Source organism: Oreochromis aureus, linkage group 4 (genome assembly GCF_013358895.1).
Source record: "Oreochromis aureus strain Israel breed Guangdong linkage group 4, ZZ_aureus, whole genome shotgun sequence".
Taxonomy (NCBI): domain Eukaryota; kingdom Metazoa; phylum Chordata; class Actinopteri; order Cichliformes; family Cichlidae; genus Oreochromis; species Oreochromis aureus.
In genome coordinates this window covers 32,955,193-32,979,960 of record NC_052945.1, presented here as the reverse complement: position 1 = coordinate 32,979,960, position 24,768 = coordinate 32,955,193, and the positions used below count along the sequence as shown (strand labels likewise).

The 24,768-nt window shown below is 38.1% G+C and overlaps 2 protein-coding genes across 2 annotated transcripts; one reads left to right on the top strand and one right to left on the bottom strand.

Annotated features, from left to right (window-relative positions):
• The first annotated feature begins 11,019 nt into the window (after positions 1-11,019).
• Positions 11,020-15,130, top strand: rpl23 (ribosomal protein L23). The gene is made up of 5 exons (XM_031729537.2): positions 11,020-11,147; positions 12,223-12,306; positions 13,882-14,010; positions 14,458-14,571; positions 15,001-15,130. Exons 1-5 carry the CDS (start codon positions 11,135-11,137, stop codon positions 15,081-15,083), a joined length of 423 nt encoding a protein of 140 aa, XP_031585397.1. The 5' UTR covers positions 11,020-11,134; the 3' UTR covers positions 15,084-15,130.
• Positions 15,131-15,267: 137 nt separating this feature from the next.
• Positions 15,268-24,565, bottom strand: si:dkey-283b1.7 (von Willebrand factor C domain-containing protein 2-like). Its single transcript, XM_031729526.2, has 3 exons — positions 24,131-24,565; positions 22,352-22,481; positions 15,268-19,059 (listed from the first exon to the last, which is right to left on the bottom strand). Exons 1-3 carry the CDS (start codon positions 24,506-24,508, stop codon positions 18,818-18,820), a joined length of 750 nt encoding a protein of 249 aa, XP_031585386.2. The 5' UTR covers positions 24,509-24,565; the 3' UTR covers positions 15,268-18,817.
• Positions 24,566-24,768: the final 203 nt, after the last annotated feature.

Here is a 24,768-nt window from a genome sequence, read left to right as displayed (position 1 = left end):
ACTGCTGAAACCTCTCCCAACATTAGAAAATCCACAACGCATCTCTAAAGTTGCATTATAGGCCGCATAGGCTGTGTATTTGATTTAATGGTCAAAGAATCTGCCAAAATGCATTGATGTTTAGAGAAAGCTACTGTATTTTTTAAATAAAGCCAACTTACTGTAAAATCATTTCCTTTGCTAGTCAGTGACAGACATTTCTGTTCTGTTTGCTCTGTTAGCTTTTCCATAATTTTTTTTAATTTACCGTTGTGTGCCTGAACTAACATAACATTCTCAGGTCACCAAATGAATAACCAAGGCCAAAGACTCTAGGTGCAGTCTGCATTCAATGCAGACAGCACTGGTCAAAGCATGTCTGCCTGCTCAGTGTCCCCTTACAGTTGACATCATCAAGTCTTCCCTGGAGTCACGAGTGGTTCAGTGACTCCCTTGCTGAAGAAACCAGGTTTGGACCCTGACAACTTTAACAACAACCAAAGAGTCCCCAAACTTCACTGTGGCAGCCCCCACACTGAAGGCTCTGTTCTCTTCCATCTGAGCTTAGCAATGCCCCATCACTGGGTCTTTTTAAGAAACTTCTCAACTTTCAACATCTACTCTTATTGTTTATTGTTTATATACTTTTGCTTATCTAGACTATTTGGTAAAGCACCCTTGGGTTTCCTAAAAGGTGCTATCATCATTATTATTATCATTATTATTACTATTATGAAATCACTGAAATAATTTCAAATGATTTCATTACAAATGCAACAGCACAACAATAAGTGTTGCTATAGATGGTTTTGTGATGTCTAACCAAAAAAACTCATCTGAACATCTAATGACATTCAATTCAATAAGCAGTCAGTAGTACAGTTTTACATGTACAGTGGAGAAACAAAACAAAAAAAAGATTTCATCCATTAACATTATTAACATTATCTATTATGTTTTTGGTACAGTGTTGTTGTCTTTAAATATCATTTTCACTGTATCTCTATAAAATGGTTAGAAGAAGGATGTAATTATTCAAATATTTTCTTATTTTGGTAAACAAATATGGCTGACCTCCACCAAGCGGTCATGTTGTCCTTCACAAGGACAAAACCTTCATGCTGATATAAAGGACAAACATTCCAAATCAAGAGCAGCTCCTGAGAGTCAGAGGACTGAAGTGACCAGACTGAAGGAGCCTTACCTGAAAGAAGACTGACATTTATTTCAGGTAAGTTCGAGATAATTTCATTGTTCAAGACATTTGAACAACAACAACAATAATAATAATGTTTCTAAATATATGTATTTTTAAAAATAACGATGCAGTTGTTATTTAATTGGTGTACTGTATTTATTCTTATTTTATTTTATTCTAATTTTTGCTTCATAACTTTTGCACTGTCCACTTCCTGCTGTGACAAAACAAATTTCCCACGTGTGGGACTAATAAAGGTTATCTTATCTTATCTTATCTTATCTTATCTTACTTAGATAAGGGACATTTGATTTTACAGTGCAGAGTTTCTCTTCATGTATGATGTTAATTTAATGGCAGCACTTTATCCTTAGCTACAGATATTAAACATTTATTAGCAGACAAATCAGTAGGTTTTATACTCTCCTGAATCAAAGCACATATTAATGCCTAATAACCTCCTAATTACTGCCGATTGATAGTAAATGTGAACATACTGTTTATGAATTATAATCCTAAGATACTTTGCTCACTTATAAGGGCAAAAGGTTAATGATTTTTTTTCAAGCCTTGTGGAAAGTCATTTCAGCATCATTTTTTGTTTTTGAATGTATTTTTGAATACAACACACTGTATTTATGCCACGAAGGTAACTGTTTATTTAAAGTAAGGTTTTCTGTTTCCCTAACTCGCAAACCTATATGTTTTAAAAATTATCTACTTATCTAACTAATTATCTAAATTATCTTTTTATTTGTTATCTATCTCTTACAAATTAGATCTGTTAAATGCATTGTTTGCATAAGAGATTTGCCTGGCAAGCACAAGGTTTCTGATTTAACACAGAACCTTTTGGGGTAGAGTCAGGAAGGGTTTTGGCTGGTGTAAAAATCAAATATGTGAAGCTGCCTGCTGTGGCCACCCCTCTTAATTAAGGGAGTAGCTGAAATTTTTCATTTGTCCTTTCGCTGTAATATTTGTGACAGCTCTACAAAATGACTAGAAGAAGGGATTTAAATTATTTAAATATTCATTTAGATTGTCAAACAAATATCATTAACCTCCATCCCCAGTCCTTTGCATTGCCAGGACACATAGTTCAAAACAGCATTTCTTTGCAGTCAGAGGAGTTGCTGATCAAACTGACACTGTGCTGGAAATATGCAGCCATTACACAAACATGAAAAAGGTGAGAGGATTTGTTTCAGCTGTTTGTTAGGTACTGGTGAGTGACTTATTATTGGTAAAAAAAAATATTGGTAAAAGGCGCAGTGTACAATGTTAAAATACCCTAGTACGCAGAGTTTGTCTCAAGATATGATGTTAAATGAATGTTATTGTTGCACCTGACATAGGTTTAATATCGTATTCTATGGGTTGATATTCAGTCGACTCATACATATTCAAGGACTGCAATGAATGAATTTAACATGGAGAAATTAACATATACTTAAATATTGCATATACTCTACACTGCTAGTTTATTGACTAAACAATATATGTTTAGTGGGAACTAATCATATATTGTTAAAGGTAGACTACTACTACCACACAAAACTCATGCAAGTTATATAATACAGTGCAGTCTTACAACTTAATTACAGTTGTATCCAAGTACCTGTAAACAACCCAAAAACTTTGTTTTAAATAATGGATAATATATAATCTGTGATTCTATCATCAGATTTTTTTCATCACATGTTGTTTTTGATACTTGGATACTTTATAACTTTTTTTCACTTTGATGATTGAATGTTTTCATTGTGTCATTGCAGTTCGTAATTAACATTTGAAAAAGTGATATTCGAGTAAGCTCTCAACAGTTACATCATGAAAAAGGCCGCAATAATTATGATGGTCCTATCAGGTAAGTTTCCACCTCACATTTATTTTGCTGTAAATTTATGACAAGTTTAAGATGAAAAGTAAAAGAAAAGAATTCCCCATCAATTGTGCACATTGCTCTTGTCCCTGCTCTGTTGGAAACACACTGTTCTTCTGTTAAATGTCACATATTTATAGGATAACTCCTCAAATGCCACAAACTGGATGAAGAGGGGTTTTTAAACGAACACTTAAAAGTAAAACTAAAATATATTTATCATTACCACAGGAATATGTTTCCTTCCTGCTTGTTTTCCTCAAATCTACCACATTAGTCAGTCTCCAGAAACATGGACTGTCGCTCGGGAAAAGTGCCGGAGCAAGTATACGGACCTCGCAACAATAGAGACGAAGCAAGACGTGCTCAAAATAAGAACGCTCACAAAGACTCTCAGCTATGTCTGGATTGGACTCCATGCTGACACGGAATCATGGAGGTGGTCTCTGGAAAACCAGAATTACTTTAATGCACAAGAGGCTGGGTTCAGGATGTGGGATGATGGGGAACCCAGTGGTTCAGAATATTACAAAATTTGTGTCAAGCTGCAGAACAATGGGAAATGGACTGTCCAGCTGTGTGAAACACCAGCCCCACTATTCTGCTACAATGAAGGTAATTAAATATAATCAAATTGTGATTATTGTTTTGACTTTGAGAAAGCATTTTATATACAGTCTATCTATCTATCTATCTATCTATCTATCTATCTATCTATCTATCTATCTATCTATCTATCTATCTATCTATCTATATCTATATCTATATATGCGTGTGTGTGTGTGTGTTTGTGTGTATATAGGTTTAAATATATATGACTATATTAAATACATATGACTTTTTAAAAATTGTGCCTGATCTCAAATACTTTCAGGCACATCAAGCTTCATCTATGTGAATCTAAATAAGACCTGGAAGGATGCTCAGAGCTACTGTAGGGAGCACTACACTGATCTAGCCAGTGTGAGGAATCAATCTGAGAATGAACAACTGAAGAACATGCTAAACAGTGCCTCCGCATGGATCGGTCTTTACAGAAATTCCTGGAAGTGGTCAGATGGGAGTGCATATTTGTTGGACAACTGGGCTCCCAAAAACCCTTCCAGTTTAATCAAAAACACATGTGCTGGTTCCTTCTCTGGAAAGTGGTACGATGTTGATTGCAATGACTACTGGAACTATGTCTGTTATAGTGAGTTTTGATTTGTGTTCTTGCAATTTACACCAAAATTTACTGAAATTCTTAAAGAACCATTATTTTTACTTTTTAAATTTCCTTTAATCCCCTTCCTTTTTTTCCATGAAAGGAGCTGTCCAGGTGAAAAAGGTGGTAAAGTTGGTGCTGAAGAAATCAGACTCTTCTGTGAACATGGAGGAGGTGAAGGGAGAAATCTTGGAAAAGGTATTTTCACAAAACAATATTCAGCTATTATAAGCAGATAGACAATTGGACTTTGGCTTCTTTTGAATACTTAACCCTAAGGTTAAGTGCCCCAGGGATCTATCCTTGGGCCATTATTTTTCTCGCTGTACTTACTCCCCCTTGGTGCGATTTTTCGTAAACACGGAGTGTCATTTCATTTGTATGCCGATGACTGTCAGCTTTATTTACCTTTTAGTCATTTGGATACCTCCCCATGTCAATCATTGCTTGACTGTCTTAGTGATATTAAATTATGGATGGCAAATAATTTTTTGAATTTTAATGATCGCAAAACGGAAGCAATTTTATATGGCCCGCATCGCTCTACTGATACCCCAGATGTTGATTTTGTTGATTTGACCTCTCATCTGAAAAGTTCAATCACTAATCTTGGTGTTAAACTTGATTCCGCGCTTACTTTTGAAGGTCATGTAAATGGGTGGTAAAATCAGCTTTTTATCACCTCAGACGCCTGTCGAAGGTTAAGCCTTTCCTTTCCAAACCCAATTTGGAAACTCTTATTCATGCTTTTATCACCTCACGTCTGGACTATTGTAATTCCCTTTTAATAGGGGCCGGGTCGGGCACCTTGTCACGCCTGCAGTTAGTGCAAAATGCGGCGGCACGATTTTTAACTGGTAGTAGGAAATTCGATCACATCACTCCGGTTCTGGCTTCTTTGCATTGGCTTCCCATTGAATTTAGGGTTCGTTTTAAAGTCCTTTTATTGGTTTTTAAATCTTTAAATGGTCTGGCCCCTGTTTACTTATCTGATTTGCTGAAACCACATGTTCCTCCTCGCTCGCTCCGTTCAGCTGAGCAGCTGTTGCTGTCGGTTCCTAAGTCGCGGCTGAAATGCAGAGGAGACCGAGCGTTTTCAATTGTGGCTCCGATGCTCTGGAATAACCTTCCCCTTCAAATTAGACTAGCGTCATCAGTGCAGGTCTTTAAGTCCAGATTGAAAACCTATTTTTATTCCCTGGCTTTTAACTCTGTAGGAAACTGACACCTTCTTATTTATTTTATTGTATGTAATGATTTTATCGTATTTTTAAATTGGTAGTTGTTTTAATCTGTGTTGTTCAGCACTTTGGACTGCCTTGTGTGTTCGTAAAGCGCTATACAAATAAACGATGATGATGATGATGATGATGATAAGGATGATGGGATGGTGGTGACTGGGTGTATGTTACAAAGTTAAGTCTTATGGTCACATTTCACTTTCCCCTAAACTCCAAATAAACTGCCAGTGGGTGAGAACAGTGACATTATTATTCTTTAATGTAATCCAAGTTTCAAACATTTAGCTGTTGATCTGAGGTGAACTTGAAGAATTTCGATGTAGTCCTACCATTATTCCATTCACTTTGTGCAATGTACCAGTACCACTAGCAGCAAAACAGCCACAGAGCATGATGCCACAACCATTTACTCCAGGGGTCTCAAACTCCAGTCCTCGAGGGCTGGTATCCTGAAACTTTTCCATGTGCCCTGTTGCAACGCACCTGAATACAATTAGTAGGTCATTAGCAAGAGTATAGAACTTGACTGCATGCTGAAGTGGCAACCCCTAACGCTAATCAAGTAAATTTAAGTAAATGTAAGTGTTTGGAAAAATTTACTTCTAAAAGTAATTTTATTGCACTATGTTAATTCACTCATGAGCATCTAATCATGTTCTATAGTGTCTTGCTAATGACCTACTAATTGTATTCAGGTGTGTTGCAGCAGGGACACATGGAAAAGTATCAGGACAGCGGCCCTCGAGGACTGGAGTTTGAGACCCCTGATTTACTCATTCAAACGTACCTCTTTTAATTGTGGCCAAATACCTCAGTCTTGGTCTTGTCTCACCATAAAAAGTTTCTCCAGAAGGCATTTAGCTTGTCCATATGGGCAGCTGCAAATTTCAGTTTAACCTAAAGATGCCAATTTTAGAGTAAGGGCGACTTTCTTGATTGGCACTCTCTCAGTCCAAGGCGATGTTAAACTTGCTTCTCTTTGGACTGCTGGTGTTCCAGCAGTTTTGAGTTCATGACACCCTTGAGCCTTGGCGATTATTCCTGAACATCCTAACTAATTTCCTGTCATCTGAGGGTGATAGTTTGGATCTTCTTCCAGAGAAGTGATGATAGATCAAAAACCTTGCACCTAAATATAAATTTTGATCACCATTGATCAATGGCCACGAGTAAATGGTAAATGGACTGGTTCTTATATAGCGCTTTTCTACTCTTCTGAGCACTCAAAGCGCTTTATGCAACTTGTGCATTCACCCATTCACACCCATTCGCACAAGCACATTTTCTTAGTGCTTTCTAACTAACATTCACACACACATTCACACTCCAGCCACCCCTGCGTACCCTGAGTACCATTCACAGAGAGTTGGGGAATGACTGTAACTACAACAAAAAATGACAGGATACCTTTTTAGACTGCGAGATTTCCATCAGTAATGGAGGGAATTTAAAAAGTTGATTTGTACCTTAAATCAGTGCATACGGATTAGTACTAAGAGCTAAAGTTCAGAGTTCCTAGAAGGAGCCCACGAAATCTTCAGGATTGAAGACTGTGTGGATGAAAGGACCAAAATCACACATGAGCAATGCATGTGACATGTGACTATCTGGATGTAGCATTTTCAGTGGGCAAAACGTTTTGTCTCATCCAGATGAACAGAATCAATGTTTTGCCTGAATGATTGAGCACGCATCAAGACAATGTATTTGACTAGTTTCTGCATACAGGAGGCGTATTGAATCAGTCATCACCAACAAAGAGTTTTGTACAAAGTATTTTATCATTTTCAGTAAGCGTGTTCAATACTTTTCCCTGTGTCATTTCTCCTTTTTCATTATTACATATAACCTAATTTATGGACATCTATGGTTTGATTTCTTTGCATGTGTGGATTGGATGGGTTGTTACCAACATGTGCTAAGAATTTTATGTCAACAGCACCTCTATGAGAATAGTTCAAAGCAATCATTAAAATTCCCAGATAAAAATGACATTATCCCCATGATAATTGTACATAAACGTCTGACCACTAATATATAATTTTTTATAATATGAAAATATTCTGATTGTTCTCAATCAGAAACTAGTGAAAATTAATAAAACACAAATTTCAGTCGCTGAGAGAATAATAAAAACTGTTTGTGATTCACAGCTTATTCAGAAACTGAAGGAGCAAAACATAGCTGGAAACGTGAAACTGAACTGGGTAAACCAGCCTGATGGAACGATCTTCAGCAAGAAGAATGAAGAGTACAAGGAAGAGGAGATATGCACCATCAAATGAAGATTTTGATTATTCAGCTTAGTATTGCATAGTTTAGGGCATCATAGTGTAGTGTGCCAGTGGCCAAGGTGGCATGGCTCATCGTTGGATAAAGAAAATTATATCACTTATATATATTATACTATACTATACTGTAGCACAACTTTTGCACTGTATTGCTTTCTATCACACATTAGACTGAATATCTCCTGAGTGTATCATTTGAGAGTATGAGTATCTTAAGGGATGCAGATTTTATTTTACAGAATATTTCAACTCAGATTTGCAACACTTTATTAAATGTAGTCCTGGCAAGTTTTCTCAAATTTGCCATGTAGAGAAAAAAAAAATGAATGTTTGCTCTTACTCATTTCTGTTGTTTTGGGATTTTTTCCTTTATTTGTGGACATTAAAGGAATATTAATCAACTCTGATCATTAGTTATTCTTAAGAAAGAAGAATAGCAGAGGTGGTATGGAGACTGGAACGAACTGTAATAATTATACTTTGGCAAAATAAATTTTGGAAAGACAAATGATGTTTATTTTTTATCTATGTCAACATTTGGCAGTGTTTTATATTACAACTTGGTAATAATATGGCAATTGTGGGGTCATGATTTTACATGACAGAATAATCAGTTAAATATAATATATAGTTATTGTGTAAATTTTAAAATGAAGTCTATCCCACAAAACAGTTTTGGTAAGAATATAATATCTGTTAACAACAAAACTGTAAAATCTTTGTAATATCTGAGATTTTAAATAAAACATGTAGACATTCATGTTGGTTATCATGAGGTGATAAAGCCTTCAAAATTAGAAAAATATTCTCTGAAATATAATTTGGTAAATATAAACTCAAGGTAAAAATGTGATAGTTATTCTTGTGGTTTTGTACCTGGAAACAATAGTGGTAATTTCTGTATGTTTCAGTGAACGATCAAAGCTTCAAAATTTGAATCTACCTGTTTTTAATTTTAAGTTAATAGTAGATTAAAATCAACTTCCAGAGCTATAATAATTATCTTTTTCTGCTACATTTCATAGTAATACTTTCCAAAAGTAAAAACCAAGGAGTCGGTCATACAAATCACTCAATGCTTGCTTGTTCAGGTTGGAGTACACACAGACATTAGTCACAAGGACATGACAGCTTTACCACAGACATGAGGTAGGACTTCTTACAAAGTACACGGACCATTTGGAGATTCACGCTTATCTTGAAGACATGATGAGAGTCCTGTGACTCATAGCATCAGGGCCCGCAGCCTTGCTTGAGTGGAGTTTCATCAGCTGTCTCGTGATTTGTTCAGCAGTAAAGGTGACTGGAGTGGGAGGAGTGGAAATCCTGATATAGAGCTCGGGATCAAGACATCACCAACACATTGCATTATGGGACTATTGTTCACATATTAATATATATTAATTATATAATATTAAATATTATTATTATAATATTAAAGAGCAGCTATTCCGAAAGTCAAGAAAAGTCAGAAAGCCATCTTAAATCTGCACTCTAATCAAAAAACAAGAGAAAGTGACATATTTCCTTGGCAATGTTACTTTTAAAAAAAACTGTCATGAACAACACAGGCTTATAGGTGTAAATTACTAATATAAATTGCTAATGTTTCCCAGTCATATGCAAAATGTTAAGACGATTGTGCAACACACCTGCAACTTGAATACAATACTTCAATGCAAGAGCTGTAAATTTAGGCGAGAATAAAGAGTAATATAACTAACTAACAACCTCTTATTACCAGTTTTAATTCACTTTTTATGTAAATAGATACATTTCTATAAAAATGTAACTTAACATGTTTCCCTTGTTACTGCAGTTTACCTGCAGTACCTTTGCAGCCTGGGAATCACTGTTATAGATGTTGCTTTTGGATTTGAAAGCAAAAACATTCCCTTAAAACATTTAGAAACTCTTTATAATGGTGAGCTGTGTTGTAAAATGACATAAACATAAGATTACCTCTGTACAGCAGTCTCTGTTCAAAGGGTCCAAGTCTCTGATCCTAGGGGTATTACCACAATAGGTTAACAGAAACTGATTTAAGCCAGTGATGGGGGGATTCGCCCAGCACTCACTACTAAATGCCTACCCCGCAGTCTGCTACATGATGGGGACAGACAGATAGTCAGATAGCCCTGCTTACAGGACTTATTGATTAGATTCACTCACTGAATTCCATCATTACACTCTTTTTATACTGTCTAAGGGTTGGAAATCAGCCATGATAGCTTGTGTAATATTTAGTTATTTCTGGAAGAATTCGGATGGCTAAATCCACAAAGAACAACAGCAGAGGCCAGATAATCACAGTCTGTACTGGAGATCACAGAAACTATCACAACTTATTTCTAGGTATTTCTTTAACCACAATTAAGACTCTGACTATGCTTGTTTTCTTGTTTAGGTGTGACATTAGATCAAAAATCATATTGACCCAACGGCCTACAAGTGTGTCTACCCTGGGCTGGATTACCAGTCCAATCCTGACCTCTGCTGATTCTTCATATTAGCTCAACAAGCTGTTTTACACCTGCTTCTGCTGCCCCCAAGGGGCCAGAACCCCCAAGATATACATGTAGCCTCATATTCTTTTTTTTTTTCTTTAGAAAGAGGTGCATCTGAGTTTAAATTAATTTCTGTTGTCCCATCATGTGGATTACAATGTAATTTCCTTGAGTCCTTTGCTTAACTATATTTATGAAATGTATTTAAAGTCTTAACGTGACAGATTGAAGTTTTTAAATAGAGACACACATACGAGCACGTTGTTGTGTCAGTGATCTGTTTTGATTCATTATGATGAAATAACAAACCGTGAATGATATGAAATGATAATTTAGCCACAGGATTTTTTCAAACAAAAATGTGTTTATAAAGCACAGCAATAATTACAACAGTGTAACTTCTTAGCAGCCCAGACAAATGATTGTATAACCAAATTTCTATCCAAGACCGTTAAAATTATTTTTCAACCCTTTCACAAGACAGAATTAAACAGAAACTACATACAACAGGCAGGTAAATTGTTTAGGTAAACAGTAAATAATTTGATTCAAATACTAATAAAAACAAATTAAAAACTGGACTTACAAAATTAAGAAACAGTGGGAAACTAAGGTAAACGCCATTTTTAAAACACGCAAGGCTACTATAACATCACGTTGTGATCCAGTTCGATCGTAGACGCAAAAATGACGTAAAAACCAAATTTGATTGTTGAATTTTCCCGACTGTTCTTGAACGCAGCGCGTCTCGTCATCCTGACCCGGAGGAACTTCTGTTCTGCTTTATTACCCACAATTCCTTTCTCCGCCTTCCTCTTTCCGTGCTGCAGCAATGTCTAAGAGAGGTATGAGGCTTGCTTTATAAAATCCACCTCCATCTGCTCTTTCTAAGATGAGCTACAGCTTATAGAGTTGCTTATGTGTGATAGAGAGGCTAAATCAATGTTTTTGTGTGACCAGTTTTAAAATTATGACAAAAGTTAGCGATTTTATAAAGATCGCGGTTGAGGTGGGAAGTTGAAGGAAGCCATGTTTTTCGTTCAGCGCCATGTATTACTGAAACGAGAAATGCTAGAGGCCGAAAATGTGTACGTGCTAGTCGCATTTTCCTCCACACACTTTAGCCTTCTGTTTGGTGAAGGTCTTTATTTTTATGTGAATTATAACGATGCTTCCTGACCTGAAATTGTACCAATGAAGTGAATTCGTTTGTGGTAATCAGGGCTAGCCGGAAAAGCTAAGCAGCGCCGGTCTACATTAAGCGTGAATTATGGATAAATTGGAGCTGCCAAATTTGAAACAAACTCTTGCTGAGCAAAATGGAAAATGCTTGTAGTTTTAGCTCTTGGTTACTACTTACTTGCGTTTACGCTTAACCCAGTGAAATGAAAATAGCTCTACAGTGTTCACGTGTTTTCCGGCTCCGAAATCAAACAGAATAGCAAGAAGTTGTATATTTGTCGTATGGTTTGTGCTAAGTTGGTTAAAAGGAGCTTAAGCTGCTGGCAACTGTGTAAACCAGTGTCGATGACTGCATACATGTAATGTCATTAAGGTTAGAAGTTCCTTTAGATTGGGCTTCTCTGAATTTTAACCATCATTGTGCCCTGACCTGATCAAAGGTCATATTCATGCTCTGTTATAAGCTTCAGTAAAGCATGCTGTAGCTTGTGGCTTATGTATTACAGTGGGTGTGTAGATTTTTCAAATGTGGCATTCGCTGCTAAAATGAAATGGACCCATGTGATGATTAAAGGCTTATCCGAGTCAGGGATTTCAGTGTCACTATAAGTACACAAGGGCACTTGTGGTAAATATTTACATTTGAAATATCAGTATCTTTCCTGAGTTTAAATCACAAATGCCCAATTTGTCAGGTAGAAATGATTCTTACTCGGACATGTTTCTCTTTTCCTGCAGGACGTGGTGGTTCCTCTGGAGCCAAGTTCCGCATCTCCCTGGGTCTCCCAGTAGGAGCAGTCATCAACTGCGCGGACAACACAGGTAGGTCTGTGATAACTCGTTGCTGTGTCAGGTTGACTCCTGTTGGCTTTTCCTTTTGCTTCTCTTGTTCACCTTTTCTTTACAAAAAGGTCTTAAACTCTTAACTGATTGATGGGAATTTAAGATCCAGCCAAAAACTTACTGTTTTTCATGTTGAGCTGTTATCTTTTCACTAAGACCGGCCACATCATTCTTCACTGTATGTGATCTAGTTTATTTGGTGTGCTCCTTGTAGTGTTTGTGATTGTGTTGTTGTAAATGGGTCAAGTTAAAAGTAAAAACATCAAAGTATCACAAAAGGACAAAGTTAGTAAATCTCAGTTTTTTCAAATTTTGGAAGTGTTGTGAAACTGCTTCATTTTTAACTTGGTTATGGAGCATCAAATGCTGCTCAAGGATGAATGTACTGGAAACCTAGATTTATTTCTCTTACTGCTTGGAATGGCGAGAAACTCCTCACTGCCTTGGTATTGTCCTGTGCAGAGAAGAAACCCCTTTACGCGTTATTCCCTGTAACTTCATAGTATTTTTTGTTTGTTTGTTTTTTCTTAATGCAGTTGTTTACAGAGTAATGATCACAAAAGGTTAATAAAACACATTAGTAAGTGTAATCATTGTAGCTTTTGTGTAGATACTTGTTTTAATCCTTGTTGCTTATACCTGCTGATGTTTGCACTGAATAAGTCTGCTTTTTGTTGTTCTGGAAGCAGCTTTATCATTAAATGTAAGTGACAACTTCGAAAAACATGTCTACATGGTATCTACTATACTCAGTAATGCACATAAATGGATTATTTGAGGGTTTGTTTGTTTTTTTAACCTCTGTGTGAAAATTAACATGTATGCAAAGCATCAGTGTGTCAGTTCTCGGAGAGAGGTTTTCTGTCAGGGTCTAATGTGACTGGAAATTAGGAAAACTTGGATCTCGCCCAAAATGGTTCTTTTGTTTCCACTTTCTCTAGAGAGAATGCTTTTGACCACAAGTTTGATTGTACCTGAAGGCTCACATAACTTAAAATCTATGTTCAAAAACATGTTGTTGAAGTTAAACTTGGATTTATATGCAGATTAATGAGCCCTCTTGATAACAGTGTATAATTATTTAACCCTGGGGGGGGGGGGGGGGGTAAAGTAATTATACACTGCAGGCGTGTTGTTTTTCTAGAACAAATTTAAAAAGTACTTAACAAAAAAGGAAACAGTTCCAGAACTTTGAGTACCTGCATCTCACATAATGTGAACCTGGCCATAAACATAGCACTGTTGTTTGAAAGTGAAAATGCAATAACAGGATTGAAGAATTTGGACAATGGCTACTAGTTGGTTACTTCTGTCCACCCCTTCCAAAAGCACTTGCTTTGTCTGCTCAGTGGCTCGGTGAGTTGTCGTAGAAGGGAATATTGATTTCATCACTGTGGGTGAGACAGCAGCGACCCCACTGTGGCTGACTGATCTCAATCAGGGATGAGACAAGCTGACAACGTGGTTTTGTCATAAACAGGAGCGGGAGTAGATCTTATTTTCTTCCACCCTGTCCTCTGTTCTCATTATGGTGTTTCTCACTATGTTTTTCAGGTGCCAAGAACCTGTACATCATCTCTGTGAAAGGCATCAAGGGCCGTCTGAACCGTCTTCCTGCTGCTGGAGTTGGTGACATGGTCATGGCCACAGTCAAGAAAGGCAAGCCAGAGCTCAGGAAGAAGGGTAAGTGGGAAACTGGTCGTCATGCAGTCTTCACCAGACATGTAGGTTCTGTTTGCGGCGTTGCACACACTTTCATAAACTCATTATTAAATGTCATTTAAGCTGCTTTCATGCATGTGCTGTAATTTGTCAATGGCGAATAACAAAACAAAATTAAAATAAGGAGCAATATCTCCATTCAGTCTTTCTTCTGTGGATCCATTAACAACGAAGCTGGTGACTGTATTCCTCTTTGTCTGTTCAGCTTTACTTTAGTGAAACATGCAGGTTCTAGTTGGAGTAGCCTTTCAGCTGGAAGATCCCTGGAGCAGAGCAGGAACTACAGTCACCAGCTGCAGTCTATAAATGTCTAAATATAAGTTGCTAGTCTCAGTTGCAAAAAGTGTTTAAATGCGGTTTTTAGTTTTTAATTTTGAGCTCAAATGAACCTTGTTCCCCTCTCCACAGTGCATCCTGCGGTGGTGATACGGCAGCGGAAGTCGTATAGACGAAAAGATGGCGTGTTTCTCTATTTTGAAGACAACGCGGGTGTCATAGTAAACAACAAAGGAGAAATGAAAGGTGGGTTTTTGAAACGTGGCGTGTCATTCATCCTGCTCGCTGTACAGGGAGATGATTGGTGTGTTGTCATGACAGGAGCATATTTGCCCTTCCAAAAGCACTTGCTTTGTCTGCTCAGTGGCTCGGTGAGTTGTCGTAGAAGGGAATATTGATTTCATCACTGTGGGTGAGACAGCAGCGACCCCACTGTGGCTGACTGATCTCAATCAGGGATGAGACAATTTATAAATACTCAGTACAACTTTTTCTTGTAATGTATTGGTTAATGTGATGTTTCACCCAAACTATGTGCTCCCAGTAATGAAAGTAACACCACCTTATAAATTTGCCTAACTTTTATGCCTCTCCACTGTAAAATCAGTTTATTTTTCAAGCTTTTAAAATAACATAAGTATTGGGACTTACGTACCTTTGTGTGTGTGTCTACAGGTTCTGCCATCACAGGCCCAGTGGCCAAAGAGTGTGCTGACCTGTGGCCCAGGATTGCCTCCAATGCTGGCAGCATAGCCTGAGCTGGACCCCGCACCTGTTTGTTTTCAATAAAAACTTGTTATTGAGATGTGTCTTGGTTGTTTCATTTACCTTTCAGTCCAAAATATTAAGACTATTACAGAAAAAGCTCTTATTGTTTTGATTAATATTCATAAAGAAACAAGTATATGCTCAGAACTTGTTTGCTAATATGAAGTTTATTTTTCTTTTATATTCAATATTTACATGACTGAGAGCTGGTACACCTTGCAGTTCCTCACATTAGATACACTAGGGCCAACAAAGATATTGAAGGTGTTAACAAAAATGTCAAGACTACAGCTGGGGGTGGTCAAAACTTTGAACCTGACTGGAGAATTTAAATCAAAGCAAAGAACAAACTCGTGAGGGGTGAATTATTTTACAGCAGATATGAGGAAGGGATAGAAACCACACAATATTAATAAAGAGGATTACACTTCAAAATGTGTTTCTACAGTGTCTAGCTGTCTCCACCTAAACGTGAATGAAATCTTCCCCAAGTCGACTTCTTTATAGGAGTATGGCAGTAATAGAGTTTAGAATGTACAGTGGAGGTGACCTGCGAATTGGCATGTATGTGTACACCATCCTTTTCCAGCTAGTGTATAAATGTGCTTTCCTGATCAGCCATTTTCAGTTCTGTCTGCTGTACTTGGACATCCCTGGCACCTCACTGCTTGGCAGATGGAAGCCACACTACCATCTGCATAGAGCATGTTTTCTCTGTCATAGATGCCTTCATCATGCCCATGTTACAAGGTCAATCGGTCTGAAGTACAAAGTAAACAAAAACATTGCATTTTCCTGCACTTCACTGTGACAATATGTCTGCATACAGTTTCAGTTGTCAAAAAGTGGCACTTAACAAGGGTACAGATAATACTGTACTGAAGGTGCATCTTCAGCTGTGGTCATGTGTGTACCTGCAGGTTTAGTAAAAGAACTTTAATTGGAAGTGTTAATGCAGAGGTTAGTGAATGTCATTGACACAATGGACATAAAATGCCTGATGAATAAGCAGACGGTGCAAAGCTATCAAGCTGCAGAATACACAGTTGTGGTCAGAAGTTTACATACACTTGATATTTTGAGCCTTAATAATTTCTTTGAATTGTTCTTTTCCCCTGGTATAATGATTGCAGGGCATACATCTTTAATGTTTTAAAAAAATATTTAGTACACAACTTTGAGTTTATTTTGTTTTTTTCTGTAATCCACACAGGGTCAAAATTATATATACAGGCTAAAAAATATACACACATTCACTTTTAGCTTTAAGGGCATTCTCATTAGCGATCATAATTGACTTTCTCTTTGCCAGCATAGAGGGAATTATTTGACAACAATCACTGAATTGACAAATATCCAGAATAACTGGAAAGTCCAAGAAAGGAGAATTACAGAGTTACACAACTTGGGAAGGTGTCTTGGAGCCATTTATAAACATCTGCAGATTCCAAGATCATCAGTTTGAACAATTTGGTGTAAGTACAAGTTATATGGATGTGTCATCACTGCCAAGTTCTGGAAGAAGACCCTACCTGTCACTCAGATGAAGAAATTGGTTAGCATATTCAGGAACAACCAAGGCTCAAGTCTGCCTGAGTCTTGGACTCTGCTAGAATGTCAGTGTCACTGTACAGTAGGGCAGGTTTGGAATCACTGTGGAGTTTGGAGGATTTTAAACCTCTGAAAATATACTGACTATCGAGCATGGTGGTGGCAGTATCATGCTCTCCGGCTGTTTTGCTGGATACAACTGAATGTTTCAACAGGACAGTAATGCTAAACACAGATCAAAACTGGTTTTGGAGTGGATAAAGCAGACAAAGCTTCTAGAATGGCTTTTCCAAAGCCACTAAAATTTTGGAACACCAGGTCCGTACCAGGAAACCAAACAATTTAAATGAACTCTACCAATTCTGCCAAGAAGAGTGATCAAATATCACTAAATATGTTTTTGTTAACTCCTAAAATTGCTTTTGTGACCACTAGTTGTGTAGTATTGAGGTAGAATGGACATACATTACAGCAAAAGGCTCTATTTGTATGTAGTAGTTATGTAGTAATCCATTAACATTTAACTAATAAACAACAATTCATCATTACTTTAAGATATGAAAGTCATTCAGTTTGGGAAACCTGACCCTTAAGAGATTCTTCAAATACAGAAAGGCTTTCTGCTGCAAGGACGGGTTAGAGAACCCACAGCTCATCAAACAGCATTGCTCTAGTAATGCCCCTTTACGTCTAAATTAGTTTAAAATTGGGAGGTAAAACTCTTTTTTGATCGTTATACCAAATACACTATCAGCCAGTTTAAGTTTACCTAGTGGTTTATAAAATAGCTGTGATTGGACACTCATGTCTACTAATTTGTATGGGCTGTAAGAGTTTTGTTCCCACATACTAGGGCAGCACATAGGTTAGTACTGCTGCCACGGAGGTGTAGAAATAAGAAAAGTGTATTTTAAATTTTTTATCCAATCTAATCTAAAAAGAAATTTCAATGCCATTTTTTCTTTTTCAAAAACAACCAAATCTCAGCATACTTAAAATGTGTGGCAAAGTCGTGTACTCTGGACACGTTTAGGATGGTGCCGTTCTAGTATTACTACTGTTTGTCAGAAATGCTGTGTCATCCATGGCAACTCAAGTTTTCTTCAAGATATTTTCAGTGTCTTTTCAAGTTTTCCTAGATGGACATTATTCTCCATTAACACAGCATACAGTCTGCTCTGAACTTCAAGGACAATCATCTATTTTTCAGGAGAATGGCCCATGCAGATGGCTTGAAATGAGAACGCAGCCACCAACAGCATTTGTGGGAATTACTTGAAGATAGTTGTACAGTCTGTAGGTCTTCATGACTTCTTAATAGTGAAATTAAACAGTTTGATGTCTTCAGCAGTGTTTAACAATACAGTAAGACAAGAAAATCCATTAAATGAGCATGTGTTTACAGTAAAATTTCTTTGGCTGTGCTGTAGATGTTCAAATAGGGCATGCGGTATTTCTGAGAAATTCCTGGTCTTTACATCTGAAAAAAAGCCTACATTTACTGTATTTGATCAAAGGGCTAGCATGCCAACTTTTCAGTCATTTTGTATGACTGCAGTTCAGTTTTGAATAGAGTAATGGACTGATTAAGATAGGATATTAACCACTTCCTTAGGGATTTGTTTCAAGCTGTCTCAGAGTTGTGTATTCTATTCTTTTGTTTGGGTTTCTACTGTCAATATAACGTCTTTCCCAATAGTCTTGCCAACCAGCTCCATTTCCATGCTTGACACTAAACATCTCTTTGATTATTTTACAGTTTCACTTTTATTCCACCGATGCTAAACGGAAGTAGCTTAGTGCTTTTTAAAAAGAAAAAATACAGTAGAGCTTACCCAATGCTGTAGTGGAAAAAGAGTTTGAATTTCCAGGGAGGCACCTTCACTACAAATCAGAATTTTGGCCAAGCTATGTGAAGTTCCCATTGTTTGGACTTGAGATGTACCATTTCCCAGAGAGAAATGAGAACCATTTTTTTAATTTCCCAACAAGTTAACTTTAGATCTTGAATTCAGGAAGCAGAACCGAAGCTGTTCTATTTGGATAATTAAGCTAGATTCTGAACAACAAATTTTGTGTGGTGCTCTAATAGTTGAAGTTTACTGGACTCATGAGTTGATTTGTACCTCAAGAGTGTCTCTGCCTCTGATAAATCTATCTAATAAATTAAAATTCAAGGTATCACGTCCAGTCTAGGAATAAATGGCCTCCCTCCTTTCCCTTTGCTGTCCTCGTCCCTGGGGGCCTCAGTGCGGGTGCTCTGTGTTGGGCTGGGCTGTGGGCGCTGTTCACAGGTGGCGTGGGGGTGGGTGTGCCATGTCCCGTCTCGGTAGGTGCAGTAGCATACTGTTTGCTCGTCAATGTTCACACGCTCGCCTGCTGGGATCACCCTGTTCCCAGCAAAACAGTTGGGACCTATAATGACAGTTAACATATTATTGTGTCAGAGTCTATTCTGTCATCAAACAGTGAATCAGTTCATAGAAGAGTGTATCCTTCCTCTGTAGTTGAGGTTCTCACTTGTGAAACATGCTGGCTGTCTTTCTAATGGGACCACACATTTAGTCTAATTGTGTTCAAGTAGGATTTACCTTTAAAAATTAATCATAACCTTAAAGAATAAATAACTCAATTTTTTCATATTTTAAGTCTCAGATCTGTAATTACAGACAAATCTGGCTATAGGTTATTATAGGGCTTTAACCCCCATTTGATATGGGGGTCCCACCCCAAGCTACAACCCAACAACCACCCACCTCAGCACTGTCAGTATTAGCTGTATGCTTCATGCTTTGTGAATTGTTCAGTTAAACAAAATATTATCATGGCTTGCTAGTGTACTTGAAACAAACAAGCACACAGTGCACTTTTAAACCCAGTGAAATGTTTTTTTCATTGTAACACAGGTCTAAATATAATTTTTTTTTTACATAACAATGAAATTGTGAAAACAGAATAGATAAATAGAAACTTCCTGATTAGAAAGCCAACAGTATGTTACCAACTATAAAGCCTGTAGTTTCAATACAACATCACCTGAGCTCAAAACACCTTGACTGAACTGAAGTCTATTTGACACTTCTGTGTGTCAAATAAAAACAAAGTTATTGTAATATGCTGACACATTATTTATCGGTGCATTTTTCCAGTACTGAATGAGAATCTGTTTACACTGGACTTATATATGCCGTTCCATAATCTGTTGAAATATTACCTGTTAAAATATTAATATTATTGTTTTTTCCTGGTTCGTATAAATTATGTCAATTTTCTTGCATACAGCAGTTTTACTGTTTATTTACTATTTTAGTTTAAGAAGTCTCTCTTCCCAAAAGATAAATGAATCTTGCCCTCTAACATCTCCAGGTCTATATGATAGCAGAGCAACAACAAAAATGCAGTTACAAATTGTGTGGGATAGCAGTTACTGACTAAATAATGCAAACAGCCTGCCTTTGCATTCCTCACACACAGATGGGGTTCCTTTATTTGGCGGCTACCTAAGAAACAATTACCAACCCCAACCAGCAGGAGCACAGGAAGTACAGTTCATCTAATGCCAGATCTGACGGCATCCAATAAAGCACAGCTGACATAAGGGAATTTGGCACTAGTAAGGGAAAAAATAAATAAATTAAAAAACACTGTGACGCAACAAACCGAACCATCTGTCCCGCTGTCTGTGCAGAACTGAAGCAGTAAAAATAGAAGGTTCAACTTAACTGCAACTGCCATTAGACACCAAGAGCAAGGCAACAGGAAAGCATGTTTATGTGCATGTTCCTGTTCTTTTTTTTTTTTACCTTTTAACTGCTTTCCATGTCCAATTTATTCTTTAATTAAGGAAACATATAAAAGCAAAGTTAATATACCTGCTGCTACAAAAGAGCGCGCACACACACACACGCACACACACACTGATGCACTAGTGTTTCAAAGCCACTTTACTTGCCACTCAGACTTTCATTGCTACTTGCCAGTAGCGATGAAAGTCTGAGTGACATAACGGGGATGACTGTCTAAGCTGCAGGGTGTGTGAGGTGACATAACCAGTGCTGCTTCTGAGAGCTGCAGGGTGAACACACTGACTGTCACAATGACCTCTCTTACAAATGGTTTCTATAGTGCACACTGGGATCAACAGCTTAAGTGTGTGTGTGTGTGTGTGTGTGTGTGTGTGTGTGTGTGCGTGAGGATGAAGTCAGTGAGATGGGATATAACAGCACAGAGGAGAGTGGATGTACACATGGATGAAACAAATGACAGGTGAGAATGTGGAAACCATTCAAACAGCCACATTTTACTTGAACTGTTATGAACAAGCCTGTTTCCAAAAACACTGATAAGCTGTAAAACAAGGTAGGCACTGACTTTGTAAGTCATTTAACATCCATTTTTAATTAGAACTTGCAAACTCACCCCAACCCAGGGGATGATGATATCTCCCCCGACCTGAGTTGTACGTCATGAGTCTCTAGTTGTGATAGCGGTTGCTTCTTCCAGATGTTGGACTACTGAGCTACTAGTTGTTTCGATGTTAGTCTAGCTGTTGGTGTCAAAGAATCCATATTCCTCATCATGTAACTCCTTCCGCTGCTATTGCAGCATAGTGTAATAGCATGCTAACAGCTCCCTATTCTCATTCCTCATCTTCTTATGCTTTGTTGTTTCAGTAGCCCACTTCTCATCTGTGTGCCCTAGTTCCTCAACACTTGATACAGACTTTGTTAATGCAAGCAACGTCTAGGTATGGGTTATGTGGGCTATGTGTCTCTTGCTCATATTTCTGATGCTCATATTCCCTTACCGGACCACAAAAAAAATGTCCCTACTTGACCTGTAGGCGGTCTTTATCCTTCTCTATCCACTACCATGGGCCTAAGAGCTTGAGGGTCCTGCGCACTTGTACACAGTGGTTCCAGTTACCATTTTTCTAGTTACTGAGTATAGCTACATCTATCACTACAGCCAGTTTATCACTATTACAGTTTATTTTGTTTGTATATACTGTCAATTTCAGTTCTTTTAAGAAAATGAGAATAAGTAAAAAAGCACTGGTCAATCGGTCAATCTCTAACTGAGAATTCAGAGCATTAGAAATGGCTTTATGCAACTCTTGCTATCGTCCACTCCTCAACAAAATTTTAACTTAGTTTTAATGATTACATTTACTACAGAGAGTAAGTGAAGCAATCTGAAAAGTTTTGGTAAGTACTAGGGGAGCACTAATCCAATATTTGGATCAGATATCGACCCGATCTTGGCTCAAAAAAGTAAATCAGCTGTTGGTGACAACAGGCCAATCAGTGGGGCTGTCTATTTGGATCAGCATCAGTGCTCTGGTTGGTACTGGGAGACCTAATGGAGGAAGCTTACAGCAAATTATCAGTTTTTTGATATCTGAAGATATTTCATAATCATTACACCAACAGCTTTTCTTTGTATGTTTGCAAAGGTTTTCGATTTAACTGCAAACTGTGCTCAAGCTCAGATTTGGAGTCACTTTTACTGTCATTATGAGAGAGACATATAAGTTAGAAGGCCAAAGGCTGCTGGTTTTGTGTAACACTCGATGGGAAGCTTATATTGCACTTATGGTAACATAACATTATGAACAAAATCTGCCCACTGAAACTAGTGTCTTTAAGAAAAACAACTGTGAAAAAGGCAAAGAGAAAGAAACAATTTAAACCCAAGTGACTCTCACCGGTCTTACATATGGGGCAGCAGTGGTTGGGTTCGTAGGTGGGGTTAACGCAGTGCGGGGCTGGGCAGTCGGAAATGCTGCAGTACACCTCTCTGTTGGGCTCACAGCGACATCGCTCACACCTTGACAGCTGAAACACACAGGTAACGTGAACATCATTATTACATGTTAATATTTGGATAGCCTGCATGGTCTCAAGATAAAGATGCGTAACAATGGTAGGGTTAGAGTTGCTTTTTCTTTAACATTCTGCTGCCTTCAGAATGTTAAAGAAAGGCATCCTTTTTTTAAAGTGGTAGTGCTCTGGGCAACAAACCCATCCTGGACCCATCCTGTCCTCTATCAACAGTTTAATGCTTCTGTAATAGCGTGGTGTATTAGTACAGGGGATAACATCTTTGCACACTTTGGATTTCCCAGTACCAGCCCAGTATTATTTAAATGTCAGCACCTATCTGAATATTGTTCCTGACCAATGTCCATCGCCTTGAGACTACAGTCTACACATCTCCCTACACATTACATGTCACAAAGCTCACACCACTCAAATGGTTTCTTGAACACTAAAAAAGGTTCAGTGTGGCTTCCACATTCACCAGCGCTCTGTCCAATAAAGCACCTTGGTGATGTGGTGGAACAGGAGATTGGCATCATGGATGTGCAGCTTTTAAATCTAGAGTAACAGTCTGATGCTATCATGTCAGTCTAGACCAAAATCTCTGAGGAATGTCACCTTGTTGAGTCAATGCCAAAAATAATGAAGGCAGCTCTGAAGGCCAAAGGGGATCAAACCCAATATTAGCAAGTAGTAACAATTGAGTGTATATCCAAAACATGTTTATGGAATTTATTGTAGGTTACTTGGTTAGCTTATTCGTCTAAGCCTCCAAACAATCATAAATTGGGCCAAACGACCTGCAACAGCAGGAAGGGTCTGGGTTTGAATTTGGTTGTCTGAGTTGTTTACAGAAGTTTTTTTCTAGACATTTAAAAAATGACCTGAAAATGAGGAATTTAATGTTTCACCTTTTGTCCCAAAGTTATTCGAGCCTGTTGCAAACTTGTTTTTTGTTTTGTTTTTGTTTGGTTTTTTTTCCCTCTGGTTTTAGATGAGTTGGTAATTTCACATTACATGATTATGTATTACCAATGAAAAATGTATCAGTGAGATGACGACATACAGTATTACTGCATGCATTAAAACTATTCTGGCAAAAACAGCTGTGTTCTGTAAAATAAGGCAAATAAGGGCTGTGTATCTAAAGTATGCACATTCTGAACTAAGCTTAATAAGTGTTGTGAGACAACAAAACAAAACCAAAAATCCCCCCAAACCCTGTAAACCTTTATTTTTTCTGCAAACGTGTTGCTTATTTCTTTGGAACACTTTTAGAAAACGTCAAAGGAGTTTGCAAAGAAAAGCGTCTGGACTTCTTTAAGTTGCTTGAAGACGTTTCACCTCTCATCCGAGAAGCTTCTTCAGTTCTAAGGTCAAATGGCCGAAAACATCACAGTGACACAGCGAGGATGCTATACAAAACAATCTATGCTTTATATGTGTCATGCAGCTGCAAGAAGACGAGAAAATACAATATTTTACTGAGCGGCAAAAAAGCAAACAATAATTTATGATGTTTATTATAAGGAGGTGATGGAAATACATCTGGATTGAGAGAGGGTCCCTACTAGCATGGAACACGTCAACAGGGTTGTAATATTATGAACTTGTGGCTGGGACATGGATTGGAGGAGTGATTCGGAAGTTTGGATCTTTCTCACCCTGAACTCCTCCAGCAGCCTGTATGTTTTCCCTCCGTAGACACAGACTCTGCCCATAGCCTCGCACACCGGGCAGCACGCTTTATACCTGATCCGCGTGCACCGGGGGTGGATGCGAGGACACTTGGGCCGGACGCATACTGGACCGTCGATGGTGCATGTGCAGGGACACGACGTAGGACTCGGGTAGTAAACCTCTCCGATGCTGTACACGAAGCCGTGGTCGTCGATGCACCACTTCCCCCTGTAGTCGCCGAACTCGTAGTCCAAGTCGGTTTTGGAGTATTCCACAGCAACCGCCACGCGCGCCGGACCGTGCGGCAGCGGAAGGAGTAGCAGGATCTGCACGAGCAGGACGGAGAGGTAGCGGTTTGCCATGGCGAACAGGTTACCTGACACTAAACCGTGTGTGCGTTTACTGAGGGTCTTCTCTAACTGAACTTCTCCTCCTACTATCAGGAGCGCCTGTGACGCCCATACATGCGCGTCAGCCTGGAGCGTCACTGAAATTACCCGAGGACAGCAGGCGGCTCCCCGAGCCCTTAATTTCTGCCAAATCCGGAGGTAACGTTGGGATATTAAAGCGCAGGGAAGGGCAAATATTTGATCATAGCTTAGTTTTATAATAACACATTTTT

Bases quoted from the DNA above. Each gene is read 5' to 3' on its own strand.
- rpl23 (XM_031729537.2), top strand. The intron at 12,307-13,881 runs GTAGGTCTGTGA...TATGTTTTTCAG, and splicing joins CAACTGCGCGGACAACACAG to GTGCCAAGAACCTGTACATC. The intron at 14,011-14,457 runs GTAAGTGGGAAA...CCCTCTCCACAG, and splicing joins GCCAGAGCTCAGGAAGAAGG to TGCATCCTGCGGTGGTGATA.
- si:dkey-283b1.7 (XM_031729526.2), bottom strand. From the start codon at position 24,508: ATGGCAAACCGCTACCTCTCCGTCCTGCTCGTGCAGATCCTGCTACTC. The intron at 22,482-24,130 runs GTGAGAAAGATC...TGTGTGTTTCAG, and splicing joins GGCTGCTGGAGGAGTTCAGG to CTGTCAAGGTGTGAGCGATG. The intron at 19,060-22,351 runs GTGAGAGTCACT...CTGTCATTATAG, and splicing joins CTGCCCCATATGTAAGACCG to GTCCCAACTGTTTTGCTGGG.